General features: G+C 51.6%; 1 protein-coding gene across 1 annotated transcript; it reads right to left on the minus strand.

Annotated features, from left to right (window-relative positions):
• Nucleotides 1–7,001: 7,001 nt before the first annotated feature.
• LOC142403690 (uncharacterized) lies at nucleotides 7,002–10,390 on the minus strand. Its single transcript, XM_075489904.1, is given in 8 exon segments — nucleotides 7,002–7,107; nucleotides 7,508–7,616; nucleotides 8,111–8,235; nucleotides 8,612–8,697; nucleotides 8,904–9,160; nucleotides 9,387–9,540; nucleotides 9,991–10,159; nucleotides 10,215–10,390. Coding segments are annotated over 8 exon segments (1,182 nt in total).
• Between the last annotated feature and the right edge of the window lie 7,954 nt (nucleotides 10,391–18,344).

The following is an 18,344-nucleotide window of genomic DNA, read 5'->3' on the forward strand; positions in this document are numbered from 1 at the left end:
CTGATGGCCCTAGTGTCCCTGTCACAGGACTCTGTCTGCTGTCAACTGACAGCAATTACCAAGGCCCTTTTGAAACACTGCATTGCTTGTCACCTTCTCTGAAGAGGACCTGCTGCTTACCTGTGGCTAGCGTTAGCAGCAGAGCCCTCTGGCTCTCCAGCACACGCTGGCCCACCTTGTACGCAGGAGTGACCGGCTTTCGGCCGCTGCTTTAACGGCTGCCTTTGCCGTGCTCCTTTTCTGTCTCCCTTCCTACCTCATCAGTCAGGGTGGGCTTCTTGTCATTCTAGACTGGGCCCAACGCCTCAGACAACACTGCCACCCCTCTACTTACCCATCCTAGCACATGGCAGAGAAATAAGAATTAAACAAATAGGAACTCTACCCGTAGCCCATATTTGGCCAGCCTCTAAAGGTGTAATAGCTCAGCCTGGAGCTCGGAAGCTACAGACCAGCCTATACTTTATCCCGTATCTACCTCCTCTATGAGCTGTCCTGAAAGTCAAATCACAGTTACCTTTGAAAGAGGATGGAAGTTGAGGAGAAGTGGGCAGTAAAGCAGCAATGGCTGCAAAAAAGTAGGCACGCAAGTAGCAAAGGAAGGAGCTGAGTTATCCCGAAGGCCAGCTCAGCCCAACTAGCTCTCGCTGGCCCGCTCTTCAGGATCCCAAGCCCTGGCCAGCTGAGCTCACAAGCGCCGGGCGGGTGCCGCATCACTGCCCCTTTGTGACACGGGGCCGCAGGGGGACGTGTCCCCTTGAGCCAGACAACCACGCAGCTGACACAGCCTGGGCTCCTGCTGCAGCCGGCAGCTGCTGGGCTTCCCCACGTGCTGCTGGCGAAGGGCTGTTCGTCCGCCGGCAGAGCTCCCACCTCTTCCCTGAGCCGCACCAACTGGATGAATCAAAACCTGCCCCGGGCTGTAAGCGTGCGTGTTCACAGCTTTGGCTGGCACATTTGGGTTGCTGAGGGTTTCTTTTCCACTCTTCCCAGGTACAGGAACCGTGTCTGTGAGACTCGTGGAGCAAAGCACCTGGGCTCTTACAGGTTCATTTCCAATGAATTTTATCTGCCCCCCCAAGATACAGCCACAGGCTGACTCTGAACTAGTACTACCAAAGAAACACCTTCAGCGACTGCGCTGGGTTGACCTTGGCTGGCTGCCAGGCCCCCACCCAGCTGCTCTCTCACCCAGGAGCTCTGAAAAATGTCTGTGGGTGGCTTTTTAGCATCAGGTTTAATTCCTTGGTCTGCTCGGAGGGCAGTGAGTATTGCTCCTGCCCCAGCGAGGTAGCTGGTTGTTATTCCTGCCGCAGTTGAATTGGCCGCTTTGGCCCTTGCCCCGCTCGTGTAATCTGGTGTTCCCCAGTCCTGCTTGGGGCAGTTACTTGTACTCATGATCAGCTCAGGGCAGGTAGTTTTGCCCCTGCTCCACTCGGGGAGGCTCTTCTCTTTTGATGTTTTGCTTGAGGCATCCAGTTTGGCCACAGCCTTGCTCGGGTGGCTTGCTTTCAGCATGTCCCTCTTGGGACAGCTGAGTTTTTCCTCTCTTCCGCTTGCGGAGGCTCATTTTGCCCCTTCCCCACACAGGATGCCTGGATTTACTCCGGCCCTGCTCAGCTATTCTTTTATGCCCCTGCCCAAACTGGGGTGGCTAGTTTTGCCCCTGCCCTGTATGGGGGACTGCATTTTGTCCCTGTCCTGCTCAGGGCAGCTCTTTGTGCCCCTGGCCCCCCATGGGGCACGTCATTCTGCCCATGCTCCTGCCCATGCCCAGCTGGGGTCCTGCTTTGCCCCAGCCTTTGCCTGCCCCACAGTCCCTCCTGCCCCAGCATCTCTCGTTTCCCTCCGGTCCCGGCTTGGGTGTTTCTCCTGACTAGGCGCTGTCCCATCAGGGCAGGGGCTGGGGAGGTTGCGCCGTGGTCCCCTCCCAAGCGCAACCCCATACCTGGCCTTGGTCTGCGGTGCTGCTGCAGCTGTGGGGCTGGCGGGGACGGGACAAAGAGCCACCTGGCCCTGGGGGCTCCTTATCCCTCACTTTTGTTCCCTGGTGAAAGGCGACCCCTCTGCAGGCAGACAACTGCAGGCGGCTCTCTGTGTTTTCCACAGGCGCTGCTGCCTGGGTCCTTGGAGGGCTTCATGGCCCAAAAGGGGCCAGCCCGAGTGCCAGGGGCTCCCTGGCTGCACAACACTTGCGCTCTTACCAGTCCTACCAGTTACCAGTTTCCACCAAGTGACTCCACGCCTACAGAGAAAAACTACCCCATAAATTACATATGCAAGTCCAACACGTGCTTTGAATTCTGGCTTTGGCTTTTCTGCCTCTTGGCACCAAAGGAGTATTGTTTTCCCAAGGCGATCCCAACAGCTGAACAGGGATTAAAGCTCTTCCTTGAGAGACCTGTGGGCAGGCAGGCCAGTCGGCAGAGCTGTCCGTGTCTCTAGAAGCTCTCTCTGAGCTCTTGCTGGCCAGAGGTGGCTCTGGGAGGAGGGCTGGGCTGGGCTGCTGGTGCCCTTTGTGCAGCTTGCTCCAAAGCTGCTTGGGGGCAATTTTAGAATCATACAATCGTAGAATCATTTAGGTTGGAAAAGACCTTTAAGATCATCGAGTCCAACCGTTAACCTAACACTACCAAGTCCACCACTACACCATGCCCCTAAGCGCCACCTCTACATGTCTCTTAAATCCCTCCAGGGATGGTGACTCCAGCACTTCCCTGGGCAGCCTGCTCCAATGCTTGACAACCCTAGGGCTTTGTGCCCTACAATTGATGCTTAGGACTCTAAAAATAAGACTTTGGAAACAAAAAATGACACTCGGGACCCTACAATGATAATTCAGACTCTATAAATGTAGCTTTGGACCGTCAAGAAGTGAGTTTGGCCCTAAAAATGAGAGATTAGACCCTGAATATGAAGCTTTGGACCTTAAAACTAAGATTATGAGCCCTAAAATTAAGACTCTGAGCCGTAGAAGAGGGGTTTGGACCCTGTGAATGAGAAACTGGACCCTAAAAGGAAGCTTTGAGCCCTGTAACTGAGGGTTTGGAAACTAAAATGAGGCTTTAGACTCTGAAAGGAGCTTTTGTGTCTTAAAGTGAGGTTTGGGCTCTAAAAATGAGACCTTGCAAACTAAAACTGAGGCGTTGACCCTGAAAATCAGGCGTCAGGCCTGATTGAAGGCTTTTCACCTAAAATGAAGGTTTGGAGCCGAAAAATGAGGCTTTGGTCCCTAAAATTTGCAGACAGGATCCTAAACATTAGGCTATGTTCCCTGAAAAATGGACTCTAAGAAACGAGGCTTTGTGCCCTAAACATGAGTCAAAAAATGAGGGATTTGGGCCTTAGAAAGGAGGGCTTTTTCACCCAAAGTGGGCGCAGATCTTGCAGCCAGAGGGGCAAGACTTTGGTGGTGTTCATACCTCAATTGGGCATGGCCTGGAGCAGCCTGATGGGACCTGTTCTGAGCACAGGGTTGGGCTGGAGAGCAATCCATGTGCACTCTGACTTGATTTAGTCCATGACTTCATGATTTCCCTCAGCAGAAGGACCTGATTTGACAAGCTCAGCTGGACAGGGTGACACTACAGGCTCCCTGGTGAGACACACCTCACCCCAGCACTGAGCTCCTGGCTCTGGGTAGATGTCTCCATGTTGGCGCTTGCACAAGATGTTCCAATTCCCAGCCTGGCACCCTCAGATCTCTTGCAAACCTGTGCAGAAAGATCCGCCCCTACAAAGCGACCTTGGGCTTTGCAGACACTCATTGCTCACTCGTGACGGTGTCCTCAGAACAACCTTAGCTCAAGGTCAGGGATTGAATTTTGAGGGCGGCAGCAGGGTGGCCCTTGCCCCCAGATCACAGCATCACAGAATTGTATCGGTTGGAAAAGACCTTTAAGATCATCAAGTCCAACCGTAAACCTAACACTACAAGTCCACCACTACACCATGTCCCTACGCACCTCATCCAAACGTCTTTTAAATACCTCCAGGGACGGTGACTCAACCACTTCTCTGGGCAGCCTGTTCCAATGCTTGATAACCCTTTCAGTGAAGGAAAATTTCCTAACCTCCCCGGTGCAACTTGAGGCCACTTCCTCTCGTCCTATCACTACTTACCTGGGAGAAAAGACCGACCCCCCCCTCTCTACAACCTCCTTTCAGGTAGATGTAGAGAGCAATAAGGTCTCCCCTCAGCCTCCCTTTCTCCAGGCTAAACAACCCCAGTTCCCTCAGCCGCTCCTCAGAAGACTTGTGCTCTACACCCTTCACCAGCTTCGTTGCTCTTCTTTGGACATCTTTCTTCTGATTGCCTTAACCAAAACAGACTTTGGATCCTGACTGCTCACTTCACCCTGGAATACTCCCATGCCTTGTCTGAAAGCTACTGTGCACCTGCCTGAGGCCAGACACAATCCACACAGAGAGCAATCAGAGCTAAACCCTGCACTTCCCTTGGGACAGTATCTTTGGAAAGATACTTCTTTGCTGGCTTGTTTGAAAACCTGTAACTGCATGATAACCTCCCTGACGGGTTGGCGGGAACTCCCCGGCTGTGGTAAAACCATCCACCCTCGGTACCCCCATTTCCCAAGAGCCGGCAGCACAGCTTGGGTGGGGGGAAAGGCTCGTATCGGACCTGGGGGCCGAGAGAGGGGCACAAGCATCTGCCAAGGGAGCTGCATCCAGCCAGGAGCACTCCCCACTTGCTTCTCTCGCAATAAAGCCTTGGTGTGTGCTCCCAGCAGGAGGGAGAAACAACTTCCACTGCTCCAAATCCCCATTTCAGAAAGACTGTCAACAGAGATGGGGCTGTCCATGAGCATGAGAAGCACATGAAGGCCAGGAGACAGCAAAGGCACCTGGTCTGACCCCACCAGAGCACGCCTGCTCCAAAGCTGGGCAGCCTCCCGTTGGAGAGGAGGCAACTCTACCTTCCCCTGGCCTGCTGGCTGAAACACCCGTCTCCAGCGTCCGTGGCTCATGCTGGCAGGCCTTGGGGTAGCAGCAGGAATGCTTTGGTACATGTGCAAAGAGTTCCCAGAGCTTCCTGCTGGCATTTGCACAGCTCACAGCCCAGGACAGCCTTGTCTGTGACCACCACACAGCTTTTGCCCTGCCTTCTCAGACCAAGCCAAGCTGTGATACAAGAGCTTTGGTCCCCCTTGTCTCCCAAGGAAAGCTAGAAATGGCGCTATCACCATCGAGTCGAGCTCCTCTGGGATAGAAAGAAAACTGGTCAGGCAGGAGGCGTGTGCTGCTGCGTAGGCTTTCAACTAGCCCTGCTGACTAAGCTGACCAGCAGATTGTCCTAAGCAGAAGCTTCCTGTTAGGAGGGTTGGGTTCCTGGGTTGAATAGGGTGGGTTTGGGCAAGGAGGAAAGTGCCAGGTAACAGCAGGCTACATGAGTGCCATAGGGCTGGGACTGGAGATGGACCTTGTCTGTCAGTGTGGGTGGCCCACAGGATGGCCAAAAGGCAGACCTGCTCGGAGGATTTCCTAAGTAAGAGATCTAAATTGGCTATAAATTGGATAAACTGGGAGAGAAAGAGCACAGTAAAGAGCCCTGGCTCTACCCCAAGTGGAAGTAGAAAGTCCAGCCCAGCAGAGCTGGGCTCAGCCTTGCTCTCTCTCCTTCCCTGGTCCCTTACGCTCCTGGGTGAAAGCTCAGCTGGCCTCCACTGCCCCTGCACATAGGTGCCCTCCATGCCTCCCCAGCTGCACTCGCATCCTCTCCTTTCCCCTCCAGGGATGTTCAGTTGTCCCCCACATTGCTCCGAGTGCCTGGTTGCCCTCTCCTGCCCCAGAAAGCGGGTTCCTGTCCATAGCGGCCATGCAAAAGGTCCCTCGGATGGAAAAGGTCCTGAGGGAAGGTCTCTCTGATGGCCCTGCTTCCAGCACCATGTTGGGCTGATCTCAGAGCCATGGCCAACTGTCAAAGCCCTCTCCCCTTTTCCGGTGAAGGACCGTTAAAAAGGACCGCAAACAGTTAAAAAAGTCCATGGTCTTTTGCAACGTCTCCTTTGCGTTTTTATTCATCTCTTTCCCGAGCTCCTTGGGTCCCGAAGATGGGTGGGTTTCTGCAAAAGAAGAGAGACTCTTCTAAAACAATACTGCAGCTTTGGGGAGCTCTTTGCCCACACCCAGACCCCTTGGCTGGCTTCAGGTCAGGACAGTGAGGGGAGGGCACCTGTTTCTCTCCCTCTATGTACCCTTTCCGTGCAGCCTCTCCAGCAGCAGCACTTTGCTCCCAAAGCACCGGGCCAGACCCACCCAAAAAGCCTTTCTCTTCCCACTGGGGATCTAAAGGAGCAACAAGCTGGGAAGAAACAGTCCCCTCTCCAGCCCAGAGCAGCCTTGCGGTTACTTAGGCCTTCCAAACATGGCCAAATAGCACGGCCTTGTGTGTTTTCTGAGGCTACAGAAGAGAGGGCAACATTGGAAAAGAAGTGCCTCGCCCCTGGTGATGGAAGAGCCCAAGGTGGGAACATCAATCAGAACTAAGGGCTCTTTGAAGAGTCCCCACTGTCTCTCTAACTCGGCATTTCTACAAGGAAGTAGCACCCAAGAACGACACAGATCTGAATCACGTACCTGTTTTGCCACCGCAGTGGTGCTCCCTCTGCTCCGGGCACCCCAAGCCCTGATCACTCCAGCCAAGGCCACTCCATCCTGGAGACCACCGATCTGGTCTTCAGTGGGTGGCATTGCGTAGACCTGGACTCCTCGTACATTGGTGGCACCAAAAGGGAGGGCTCAAAGCTGTATCCCGCTACTACGGTCTTCTGCGGTTCTTTCACCACTGACCAGAACATCTCAGGCCTTGATTTTAGTAATTGTGCTGCCTCAGGTCTTGGTGGCTGTGGAATGAAGACCTTGTAGGTGGGCTCCTCAGGCAGCCCAGCCTCAGAGCTCATTGACAGCAATTTGCTTCCAACGGGAACTTTCTTTTCTCCTTGTCCTCCTCCTCTGCACCTCCCAGGTTTTGCTGCCTGCGCTCAACTCTGCTTTGACGCTTGGCCTTCGAGCTTGGATTTGCCCTTGGGTTGGCTGGTCACAGGCTGTTTTATTCCAGAGGAGTCCCCTGGGATCAGTAGCAGCCACCTGAAAGGACACAACGGGAGGGGTCTGCCTGAGGACACGATGGGTTTGGGGCCTCATCCTGTCCCTATGAGCCATGTGCCTGTCTGCACAGCTGCTGGCAGCTCAGCCCATGGCTGCCCTCAGCTCAGGAGAGGAAACCCCCTGAGCTAGGACCCTCGGCTGACACACGGCTGTCCCCATGCACAGCTTAGGAGGCCACGCTGGGGCTCTCCTGAAGGGAAGGAGAGGAGCCAGGCCTGTGCAATGCAGGGCTCCCAGCAGCCTCATCCTGCCCCTCTGGGTGCTGCCTTCACCACTGCTGGGCAGTGATGAATGGCGAGTGTTTGGGGCTGGGGAATGGGCTCTTGCTGGGTCAGAAAGCAAGCCTGTGCAGACGCCAGCCCTGAATCTCCAGACTCACCTGACCCGAGACTTCTTCCTCTTCTCCATCTCCTTCATTTCCCGCAGCTGTGGGGCTTCATTAGGAGTCGAGCTTGAACGGGCAGGCAAGGGCAGTTCAGCAAATCCCACTGGAACCGGGAAGGAGAGACCTTGTCAGAAGAGCATCGCTGGGACACCGCCGACGCTGGTGACGCATAGTGGTGCTCAGGCCTCTTCCCAAAACATCCGAGAGGGCCATTCTGCTCCCCTCGCAGCCACCCTGACACCAGCTCTTGCCCAGCTCCTCATTTCCACGGTCAACGTGGTTTTGTGACTGTGTTATCGGCACCAGATTTGGGAAAGAGGAGCTGGGTGGTGCCGGTGACGGGACAGGGACCCTTGCAGAGGGGTCATTTCCCGGGGGCCTTGGCTTGCCATCTTCCCACTGTTCCCTTGGGCACATCCCTCCCTGGGGGTTCGTTTTGTGCAAGCCAATGAGTCATGAGCAGAAAAGGCTGTGCTGAGCTGTCATGAAGCTTTGGCGCAAATCGGAGTCCTTTGACAATCCTCACCGGAGGATTTTCCCCACTATATCCCAGAAGTTGGTTGCTATGCTATGCAAAGGCGCCAGGAGCAGCTTTACCTTTTTTGCCCTGCCTGAGAGCTGGCAAAACCTCTTCTTCCTTCCGCTTGTCCTCACCAGGGACTTTTCTCAAGTGCTTGACAGGGGCCCTGGGTGGTGGTTTGGGCACAAACTCCAGTTCAAACCTGCAGACAAAGAGATGACACCAGCATGATCCACAGCACCACCAGCCGTTGCCACTTGCCACGATCACCTGCTCACGAGCAGATTTTGGCACTGCACAAAAACTCCTATTTTTTTCCCCAAGTTGACTACACCCCATCCCCGAGGACCGTCCTGGGAAAGGGAGTCACCCTGCAAAGAAGTCCAGGCCATGATGGGAAGAAAGTGTTGCCTGAAAGTCCTCCATCTTCCCCATTGGATCTGCCTCACAGGAATGACTATGGGCTGGGGACATGTCACTGCCTGGTGCCCCCATGGCAGGACACCTGTGGTCACATGGAGCAAATGCTACCAAACCACAGCTGAGCAACTAGAGGCAACATCCGCAGATGTACTCACTCAGGAAAGATGATGACACGGCCAGAAAATGTCAGTGAGGCCACAGGTACCACCTGGGACACCACCATGTCCAGCAGCTGGGGGACCTGCAATGGAGGAGCACGAAGATGGCACGACGTCCTCAGCATGGCTGGGGCACTCAATATTGGGGGAGCCCGAGGCAGTGAGAGTCGGTAGGACCGTAGCTCTCGCCTGGCCTGGGTGGCTGGTTATGTCCTGGCGGGCCACATGCAAGCAGTGCTGGAGCACTGCTGTGGGACTGCCTGAGCCGTGGAGAAGCCAAAACACTCACCTCAAAAGCAGCTTTTTCCAAGTTCTCCTTCCCAGACATCCTCTCCAGGAAGTTGTAAAAAAATTTCATTTGTACTCTCATGCCTTCGATGAGAAGCAAGCCTATGTCCCTCAGGACAAGGGCGACGTTCTCCCCCTTCCCCAGGCAGTGAGAGAGGAGGGACATGGTGCCTTGGATGCAGGCCTCCACTTTCCGTCGGGACACAGAGGCGGCTGCGGCCACCTTGGCGTATTTGAGGGGCTCCAGCTCCTTATTGCCTGGAAAAGCACACAAGAGGGATGGAGGCGCTCACCCAGCGGCCCTTCTGCGGGCGTTTCCCAAGGGCTGCTTATTGCAGTCATTGCCCAGAAAGGCCCCATTTTCGGACCTGCTCCGCAGAGGGGGCAGTTGGCTTTAGAGAAGCGTCTCAGACCCAGGGAAGGGACGCGATACCCCCCTTCACCTTGACCATGCAGCCGGCCAGGGATTAATGGGCAGTCTTACCAGGCAGGTAGTCCTTGTTGTCCTTGAGGTTGTGGACACCTGCAAGGTTCCTGGCCAACCGAAACACGGGCCTCTGGATAATCACGGCCTCGTCCCCAACCTGAATCCATTTGGGGACAACATCGAAGGAGCCAAGGGTGGGAATTCGGACCCCCTGCGAGTGGAAGAGAAGGGAAGGGCAGAAGGGTGAGGACTGGCTGGAGGGAAGAGCTGGAGGTAGCCCTGACCAGGGATGGTGCTTCAGGCTGGGTCCTGCCCACTCCTGCTGGTCAGAGGCATGAGCCCAGGCAGTGGCGAGAGCTTTAAGGAGGAGCTGCCGAGTCCTCTCCTTCTGCCTCCGAAAAATTAGTGCTGGAGTCAGGGCAGAAGCAGCCTGAGGGCATCCAGGGGGCTTCCAGTGAGCAGGATCAGCCCTGTGGTACATTACCACCTATCAGAGGTGATACCACCCTTGCATGAGCCCTCTTTGTCCATTGGGTTGGGGACTTTTGGGGTGAGCTTCCTGCTTTCTGAGGAGGGCAAGAGTAACTGCAGGCCATGCCCCAGGGCCATGGGGACTCCCCACCCCTCTGGGTTGACTAGGAGGACGTGGGTGTCGCCCCACCTTGCGCAGCAAGAGCTCTTCTTGAACATAGCCGGCCACTGCCTCCCAGACGGCTGTTCGCTCTGGAAAGCAAAGGAAAATCAGGTCACGCTCTGCGACTGCCAGCTCTCAACCCTCCAACACCCCCTGAGCTGTGGCGCATAGGCAGATGTAAAGTATCACTGCTGTCCTCAGCCCCACATGCTGACGCCCCTGAGATGGCTGCAGTGCTCAGTCTCACCCACGCAACGCTGCAACTGTTGGCCATGACCACACTCCTGTGGTGCCTGTGGATGCCTGTACCTTTGCTGGTGATGCTGGGCATCATGAAGGTGTGCTCCATCCCGTTCCAGAAGTCCATCTTGGTCCGCCTCATGCTGGTGGGTTGCTCCTTGGTGGCGACAGCCATGTGGGAGCTCATCCCTGCCTTTGTCCTATGGACACTCCTCCAGGATGCAGGACCCACCGCCCTGCGGCCCCTTTTGTACCCCACTCTGACACCACGGTGACACGACCAGTGCTGACTCTGCTGCCCACTGTGACACGGCCACCCCTGACCTGCTGACCTTGGCCACGTGGATCCTAAGGGACCAGCACCTGTCGGGATGTTTTAAATGTGGTTCAAAATGTTTCAGTGTTGCTGTAGCTTTCTCAAATCAACTCTGTTGACCTAAAAACGTGGTGGATGGGAAGCAACCTGGGCTCTGTCCTTTGGTGGAAGCCATATGAATGAGCACTGTGTGCTATGTGCCGGGCTTCAGTTGGAAGAGGAGTTGGAAAATCCTATCCACAGGCATGATGATACTGCCACACCTCTCTGGTTTGGACTACCTCAATACACATTGGATTGCTAATCTGATGGGTGGGATTGGTTTTGTTCTTTATGACCGTGCCTACCACAGGTAACTCAGGGGTCTGGTACCACACACGGAGGGGGTCAGCTGGCAAGGTCCTCTTGTAAACTCCCAGCAAGAGTTTGGGATTTTGAGATTGCAGATTTGAGAGCTTAGTGCTCTCCTTCTTCCCTCCCCCAGGAAGCTTCACAATATTACAAGAGTTTGGCAAAACAAGCTGTCATTCACATATACACTTGGAGAAGCCAGAACTGCCAGGCTTGGCTCTCCAACACTCGTGTCCGATCCATCCAAATGACTAAAGCACTCTACTATCTGCTTGTTACCACTGGAAAACCAAATGTTAGGGAGGAGTTGCTAGTTCCAATAGGTTACTAGAAGAAATGAACCCCAGCTTCTCTTTTGCCCATGGATCCTCCCAAGCAACACGTCCTGCGTTCAAAATTCAAGTAGCAGAGAGCCGAGAGCTGAGGAAGACCAAGGCAAGCGTGCCAGGCTCCTCGCAGCTGAACTGCCTGCTCCCGAGTGTGCTCTGTGGCATGTGACCAGCACAGTCACCCTGAAGGCGCAAGTTTCTGTCTTTCCTGTGAGCTGAAAAAGAAAGCCCTTGCACATACACAGCCTCTTCTCCCCTTTTGCTAAACCATCCTGTCACTCTCAGGTTTTCCTAAGTGGTGTTTTCCTTCTCTTTTCTACCATGAATCTTTCTCATCACCGATTATCACCGTGCAACTTTGTACCCAAGTCTCACACAATTTTATACAGCACCTGTTTTTTTTAACCTGCCCACAAGTATTTGCCCTGGGAACAGAGCTCCCTGCCTTTTGACATCACAGCTGGAAGAAGAGGCTATTTAATTCTTTCCACTTAGTGGCTATCAACAGTATTTGTCTTGACGATGTACAGCAAGGTATGTCAGTATCGATCTGCCTTGGCGTGCGCTTAATGCATATTTATTAGCTGAGTTTGCCTGCTTTTGTTGCAACTTTGCCGCTTTCAGCTGGTTTGGCCTGGTTTCTTCTCACAGCAAAGCCACTTGCATAGGTAAGGTGACTGTTGGTCAAGTTCGACTGCACAGGTCTTGGAAGGCATCTTTACACTGGAGCTTTTTCTTATGTAACACGACCTCAAGAAAACTTCTTGGGGTAGCTACCTTGGAGGAATGTGGGGATGCTACCTGGGTCTTCAGATGTCTCCAGAGGAAGCCAAAAGACACACGGAGATTCCTGAGAGGAGTTCCAGGCATCTACCAGGTATGGACCTGCCGCCAGCATATGCCAAACTACTTGGTTAGTTACCTTGGAGGAGTCGGGGGCGGTAACCCAGGATTTTCCTCCCTCCACAGGAGGCAAAAAGAAGTTGGGAGCTGCCTGGGAGGAGTCCTGGGGAGCTACTGGGCATGGACCTGCCTCCTACATCAAAGACAACTCCCAGCTAGCTTCCTTAGAGGAGTCTGGGTATGCTACCCAGGATTTTTCCTCCCTCTACAGGAGGCCAAAATTCTCCAGGAGATGCCTCACAGTGGTCCCACAGGGGCTCCTGGGCATGGAACTGCCTCCAACGTACACAAAACCTCACTGGGTAGCTACCTTGAGGGAGTGGGTGGCTGATACCTTGGACTTCAGCTGCCTCCACAGGAGACTGAAAGACTTCAAGAGCTGCCTGGGAGGAGTACTGGGGAGCTCCAGGCACGGACCTGCCTCCTACAGCCAGAAACTCCTCGGCTAGCTACCTTGGAGGAGTCTGGGTATGCTACCTGGCTCTTCAGCTGTTTCCAGATGAAGCCAAAAGACACCTGGAGATTCCTAGGAGGTGCCCCTGGCATCTACTGGGCATGGACCTGCCTCCACATTCTTGCCCGTGAGCCAGGGGAGAAGTTTCCCTGTCCCCGAGTCCTAGAGTCCTGCCTGATGTATTGGGTTTGCATGGCAAGGTGTTGGTAGCGGGGGGAGGAGGGCACAAGGGGGACTTCTGTGAGAAGATGCCAGAGGCTTCTCTCATGTCCGACAGAGCCAGTTCCAGCCAGCTCCAAGATGGACCTGCCACTGGACAAAGCTGAGCCCATCAGTGGCGATGGTAGCGCCTCTGGGATAACATATTTCAGAAGGGGAAAAAAATGCTGCGCAACAGCAGCCAGGAGAGAGGAACGAGAATATGTGAGAGAAACAACTCTGCAGACACCAAGGTCAGTGAAGAAGGAGGGGTGCTCCAGGCTCCAGAGCAGAGATTCCCCTGCAGCCTGCGGTGAAGACCATGGTGATGCAGGGTGTCCACCTGCAGCCCATGGAGGACCAAGGTAGAGCACATATTCCCCCTGCAGCCTGTGGAGGACCCCATGCTGGAGCAGGTGGATGTGCCCTGAAAAATAAGAAAACTTAGAACAGTAAGAAAACCTGTGAGCTGAGATTAGAGCAGTTTAATAATTGGGAAAAAAAATGTAATGAAAAGGAAAACAGTAAGAGAGAGAGAGAGGGCAACACAAGCCAGGAAAAAAAAACAAGTGCTGCAACCACTCACCAAGGAGCGACGCAGTGAGCATCGATGCATATGAGCTTGGAACACCGATCATGCAGTTAACGCAGGAATAGCAGGTGGCTTTTCCAAGACTCATTTCTCAAGGAACAAAGGAAGTTGTGGGTACAAGGAGCCTCATGCATATCGCTCCTATTGCATGTAATTTGACTGCGAGACAACCGCTTTATCTATAAATATGACAGGCAAAGGGAGCCTTCCTTGAGCTCTCTCTGCTAGGCAGCGTGGCTGCATGGCGGTGATCTCCCCTTGAGCTGGGACAGCTCTCAAGGTTGCTCCTCAAGGAAGAGAGACCTTTTACCAACGGCAGATCTTTGGTAAGCGACTGATATCGCGCATAACCTTGCAGGATGGTAACATTGATTCTGTCTTGGTAACTTCAATTGCATGCTGAGTTGATAAATCTTGCGTATATAATCCCTTAGACAGAAACCGTTGTCCAAGTCTGAGACTAAGATTGGACTCAGCCGCACCTAAGCAAGGGGGTCCACTCTGAACCTCGTGACTCAACAGGAGGCTCTTCATTACTCTTCGTATGCCTTCCAATAGACATAAACTCTTGTCCAAGTCCGAGACTAAGACTGGGCTGTAGCCGCACCTAAGCTCCATCAGGAGTTTAGAAAGCAAGGGGGTCTATTCTGAACCTCGTGACTCAACGGGAGGGTCCTCCGTACCCTTTGTATCCTCGGTCTCTCTGTGAATCACTTGAACTCGAGTGTAACCCAATTTTCCTGTGTATGTTTCTTCCATTAGTGGAGTGAACCTTGCCATTGAACTTTGTAAAGTCGCACTTTTATAAATCACATTAAAACCACTTTTGCTAATACCTTTGACGGTCATTTTTTTGAGCGACCTAAATCGCTCATTCGCAACATAGTTACTGGCCAGAGCCTACTGAGATTTCTGCTGTAAGATGTTTTACCTGGCCTCTCAATTCATGGGCACTCTTTTCTGAAACCCCTTCTTACTGTGGCAAGTGTCAGTTAAAAGTGACCCTGCCTCAACAAGAGCAGACCCAGCTACAGATGTAGGCAGAGCAAGGACAGAAAGTAAAAACAACAAGAGATGGCATCCATCACACACGGAGGGACATGGATGCCCATGGTGTCAGCAGGGAGCTGGGCATGGGAACCAGAGACCATAAAAAGGAGGGTTTGGACCATAAAAAGCCTTTCAACACTACAATCAAAGCGCTGGACCCTAACAATGAAGCTTGGAGCCCTAAAAGAGGCTTTGGACCATAAAAATGGGGGTTTGGATACTCAGGATGTGGCTTGGATCCTCAAAATGGCTGGCTGGATCCTAAAAATGCCGCTTTGGAGCCTGAAAATGAGGCTTTGGAAACACAAAATGTGGCTTTGGACTCTAAAAAGGAGACTTTGCAAACTGAAATGAAGCCTCTGGACCATAAAAATGAGGCTTTGGAGCCTAAAATGAGGTTTTTCTGCCATAAAAGTGAGGGTTTAGACCATGGAACTGAAAGTGTGTGTCCTTAAAAAAGGCTGTTGTTAGGAAGACAGGTTTGGACCCTATAAATAAGGCTTTGCACTCTAAACAAGAGGCTTTGGATCTTCCAAACCAGACTTTGGGCCTTAAAAATGACACTCTGGGCCCTTGAAATGAGTCTTTGGACCTTAAAAGGGGGGCTTGGAACTTATAAATGAGGCTTTGGGACCCTAACAATGAGGCTTTGGGACCTAAAAAGGAGGCGTTCAACTGTAGAATTGAAGATTTGGACTCAAAATGAGGCCGTGGGACACAAAAATGAGACTTTTGGCCCTGAAACAGGGGTTTGGAGCACAAAAATGAGAGTTTGGACACTCAGGATGCAGCCTGGACCCTCAAAACGACTGGCTGGATCCTAAAAATGCTGCTTTGGAGCCTGAAAATGAGGCTTTGGAAACTAAAAATGCGGCTTTGCACTCTTAAAAGGAGACCTGGCAAGCTACAGCTGAGCCTTTGGACCCTACAAATGAGGCTTTGGAGCCTAAAAAGAGACTTTGGAAAGGAAAAACGAGGCTTTGGACACTCTAAATAGAGCTTTGGACCCTGAAAAGAGGCCTTCTGCCCTCAAAGTGAGGCTTTCCATCCTAAAAAGGAAACTGGGCCCTCAAAAAAGGCGGTGGGTACTAAAAGACAGTCTGGACCCTAAAAATGAGGATTTGAGGCCCTATAAAGGGGGCTTGGGGCCCTAAAAATGACGGGCTAAATGCAAAACCTGAGGCTTTGGATGCTGAAAAAGAGGGGAACCTATTGGTTCCTCTATGGACCCAAGAACTGAAGCTTGCGTCCCTAATGCAGGGCTTTGGGCACTACAGTTGAGGCTTAGGGCTGTAAAAGAGGGGGTTGGACCCTATAAATGAGCGTTCGACCCTGAAACTGAGGGTTGGGGCCTTCAAAATGGCTCTCTGGGCCCTTCAAATGGGAGTTTGGCAATGAAACGGGGGTGTTGAAGCCTGAAATTAGGTTTTGTGCCTTAAAATCGTGCTTTGGTTCCAAACCTAAGGCTTTGCACCCTAAAAATGGGTCTTAGGGCACTCAAAAGGAATGTTTGGACATCCAAAATGCGGCTCAGACCCTAACACGACTGGCTGGATCCTAAAAGGGAGGCTTTCGACCCTGAAAATGAGGCTTTGGCAACTAAAAACATGGCTTTGGAGCATAAAATGAGGCTTCAAAGTCGGTCTTTGGGGATGAAAAATGATGCTCGGAGCCCTTAAAATGAGTCTGAACCGTAAAAGGAGGGCTTGGAACTTATGATGGTGGGCTTGTAGCCTCAAATGAGGGTTTGGACCATCAAAACAAGTCTTTCAAGCCTAGAATCAAAGCTTTGGACCCTGAAATGGAGGCTTTGGGACCTTAAACTTGTGGAAGAATGGTTAAGTGAAAAAGGATACAGCTTAATTGATGTGAGCAATCCAGCCTTTGATGGGGCCTGGGAGCCAGAGATCAAGGTGAAATTCCCTTGAGAACAGCAGAAGGAGTACTTGGTAAAACAAGATAAGCGGGACTAAGTCTGGGAAAGTGCTGATAAACCCCCCTTTGTGAACAGTGCGTGAACGGCAACTTTGTACCAATCATATAATTGTTTTAAGCGCGTGGACAAGTATAGTTATCCAATAGAATAGTCGCTGTTAGCGCGTGCTTTGCTTAGCTTCTATATAAACCTGTTAAGTAATCTGAATAAACGAGAACGACCATACTCATATTGAGATTCATCGTTACTCCGGGTCCGTCTCCCACTCCGACATCTGGTAGCAGAGGATGGTTACGCACCGATGAAATCTCCGTGACTGCGGTAAGCAGCTAGAGGAGGGGAGTGGGAAACCACGGCTGAGAGAAGCGCTGCGTGGGGCAAGAAGCAGGGCAGACGCCGGTGTGAGGTCGCTCCTCACCTCTCAGGCGCAGTGATGGAAACAGAAGCTGCGGCCACGTTGCTCACTGGAATCCTCTCTAAGAGAGGGACAGAAGCACCAGTGAAGCAGTTAATAAGGTTGATTAAGTTGGGACAATGTTGGGGTCACTTTTCTGACACCCGCATGTTATTTTCCGTATCGGAATGGCGAGATTTTGGAGGAACGATGTGGCAGAAAACAATAGAGGGGAATGAAAAGGACGAAAAGGAAATAAAGGCGGTTCGTGGACTCTGGAACACTGTCTTAGAAACTCTGAAAGCGATGAAGGCGGAGAGGGAAGTAGCTTGCGCTGCTGCCCAAATGTTAGGTCCGGGAGTGTCTAAAGATAAGCCCGAAAACAAACTGGGACCTATTGCGCGATTTTTTGGGCTGCCTGCCGTGAGAGGCGCGTCTGGAACTGCCTGTAAAAACGTTTCTGAACTGCGTGTTATGGTGGAATCAGTGCAGACGCCAGAAAAGGCGGAAGTTCCAGTTAGCAGGGTTAATGCAAACTGTGAAGTGAATGCGGAAGTAGCCCCGCCAAAACCCCCTGGAGGGGCGGGAGCGACAGAACCTAACGACTTGGGCAGAGCAACCTGCCGACTTCCCCCTACAGCTCTGCCCAGTGAACCACCCTCCGCGCCTCCGTTGCCGCCCTCAACCTTGTTCTATCCGCCTCTACCTCCCTCTACGAAATCCTCTGGAACTACCACATCACCTAACGGGGAGGAGCTGCCACAATCCTCTGATGCCACTGCAAAAGTGTTGCAAGCAGTTTTAAAACGTCTTGATACTCTGGAATTACAAACAAAAAGGAAAGGAGAAGCTGTGCCTCCATGTTTAATGAACCCTCCAGCGCTCCCTAGAACCACACGCTGGAGCGGTGTCATCAAAGATGCAATTCTAGAAGGACACTGGAAGCCTGGGGGGGGGGCTGAAGGCCCTGCGACATGAGCGTTTCCGGTTATACAGGAAAACGGGCAAGGAAAGTGGGAAAAATCCAACCAACCAACCAAACAAAAAACAAATATGGATTATATTGCAACTGGTATCCTCTTATGTATGCATATACAAAGGATGATTAGCTGTAAAGCCTTCTGTGAGACATTTTATATGGAAAACTATTTACAAAATGTATCGGGTTGCACCAGACAGCTGCCTAAATTCTGGAATGAATATCTGCTAACCATTTATATGCCAAGATTGTCATTCACAGTTACTTTGTAACTGTATCCAGACCACTAAAGCAAAAACATTATTTGGCAAGTATTATTATTTCATTATTAATCATTATTATTTCATTATAATATTAAATAAAATTAAATATAAAATTAAATATAATATTAAATATAAAATTAAATTTCATTATAATATTAAAGCAATATTATTTCATTATTAACCATTATTATTTCATTATAATATTACATAAAATTAAATATAAATTTAAATATAATATTAAATATAAAAGTAAATTAAAATTAATAAAATTATTAAAATTACTAAAATTAATTTTATTAATTTTATTAAATTGATATTTAAAATTATTAAAATTATTAAATTAAATATAATATTAAATGAATATAATATTAAATAT

The sequence above is a fragment of the Mycteria americana genome, unplaced genomic scaffold (genome assembly GCF_035582795.1).
Source record: "Mycteria americana isolate JAX WOST 10 ecotype Jacksonville Zoo and Gardens unplaced genomic scaffold, USCA_MyAme_1.0 Scaffold_42, whole genome shotgun sequence".
Classification (NCBI taxonomy): Eukaryota; Metazoa; Chordata; class Aves; order Ciconiiformes; family Ciconiidae; genus Mycteria; species Mycteria americana.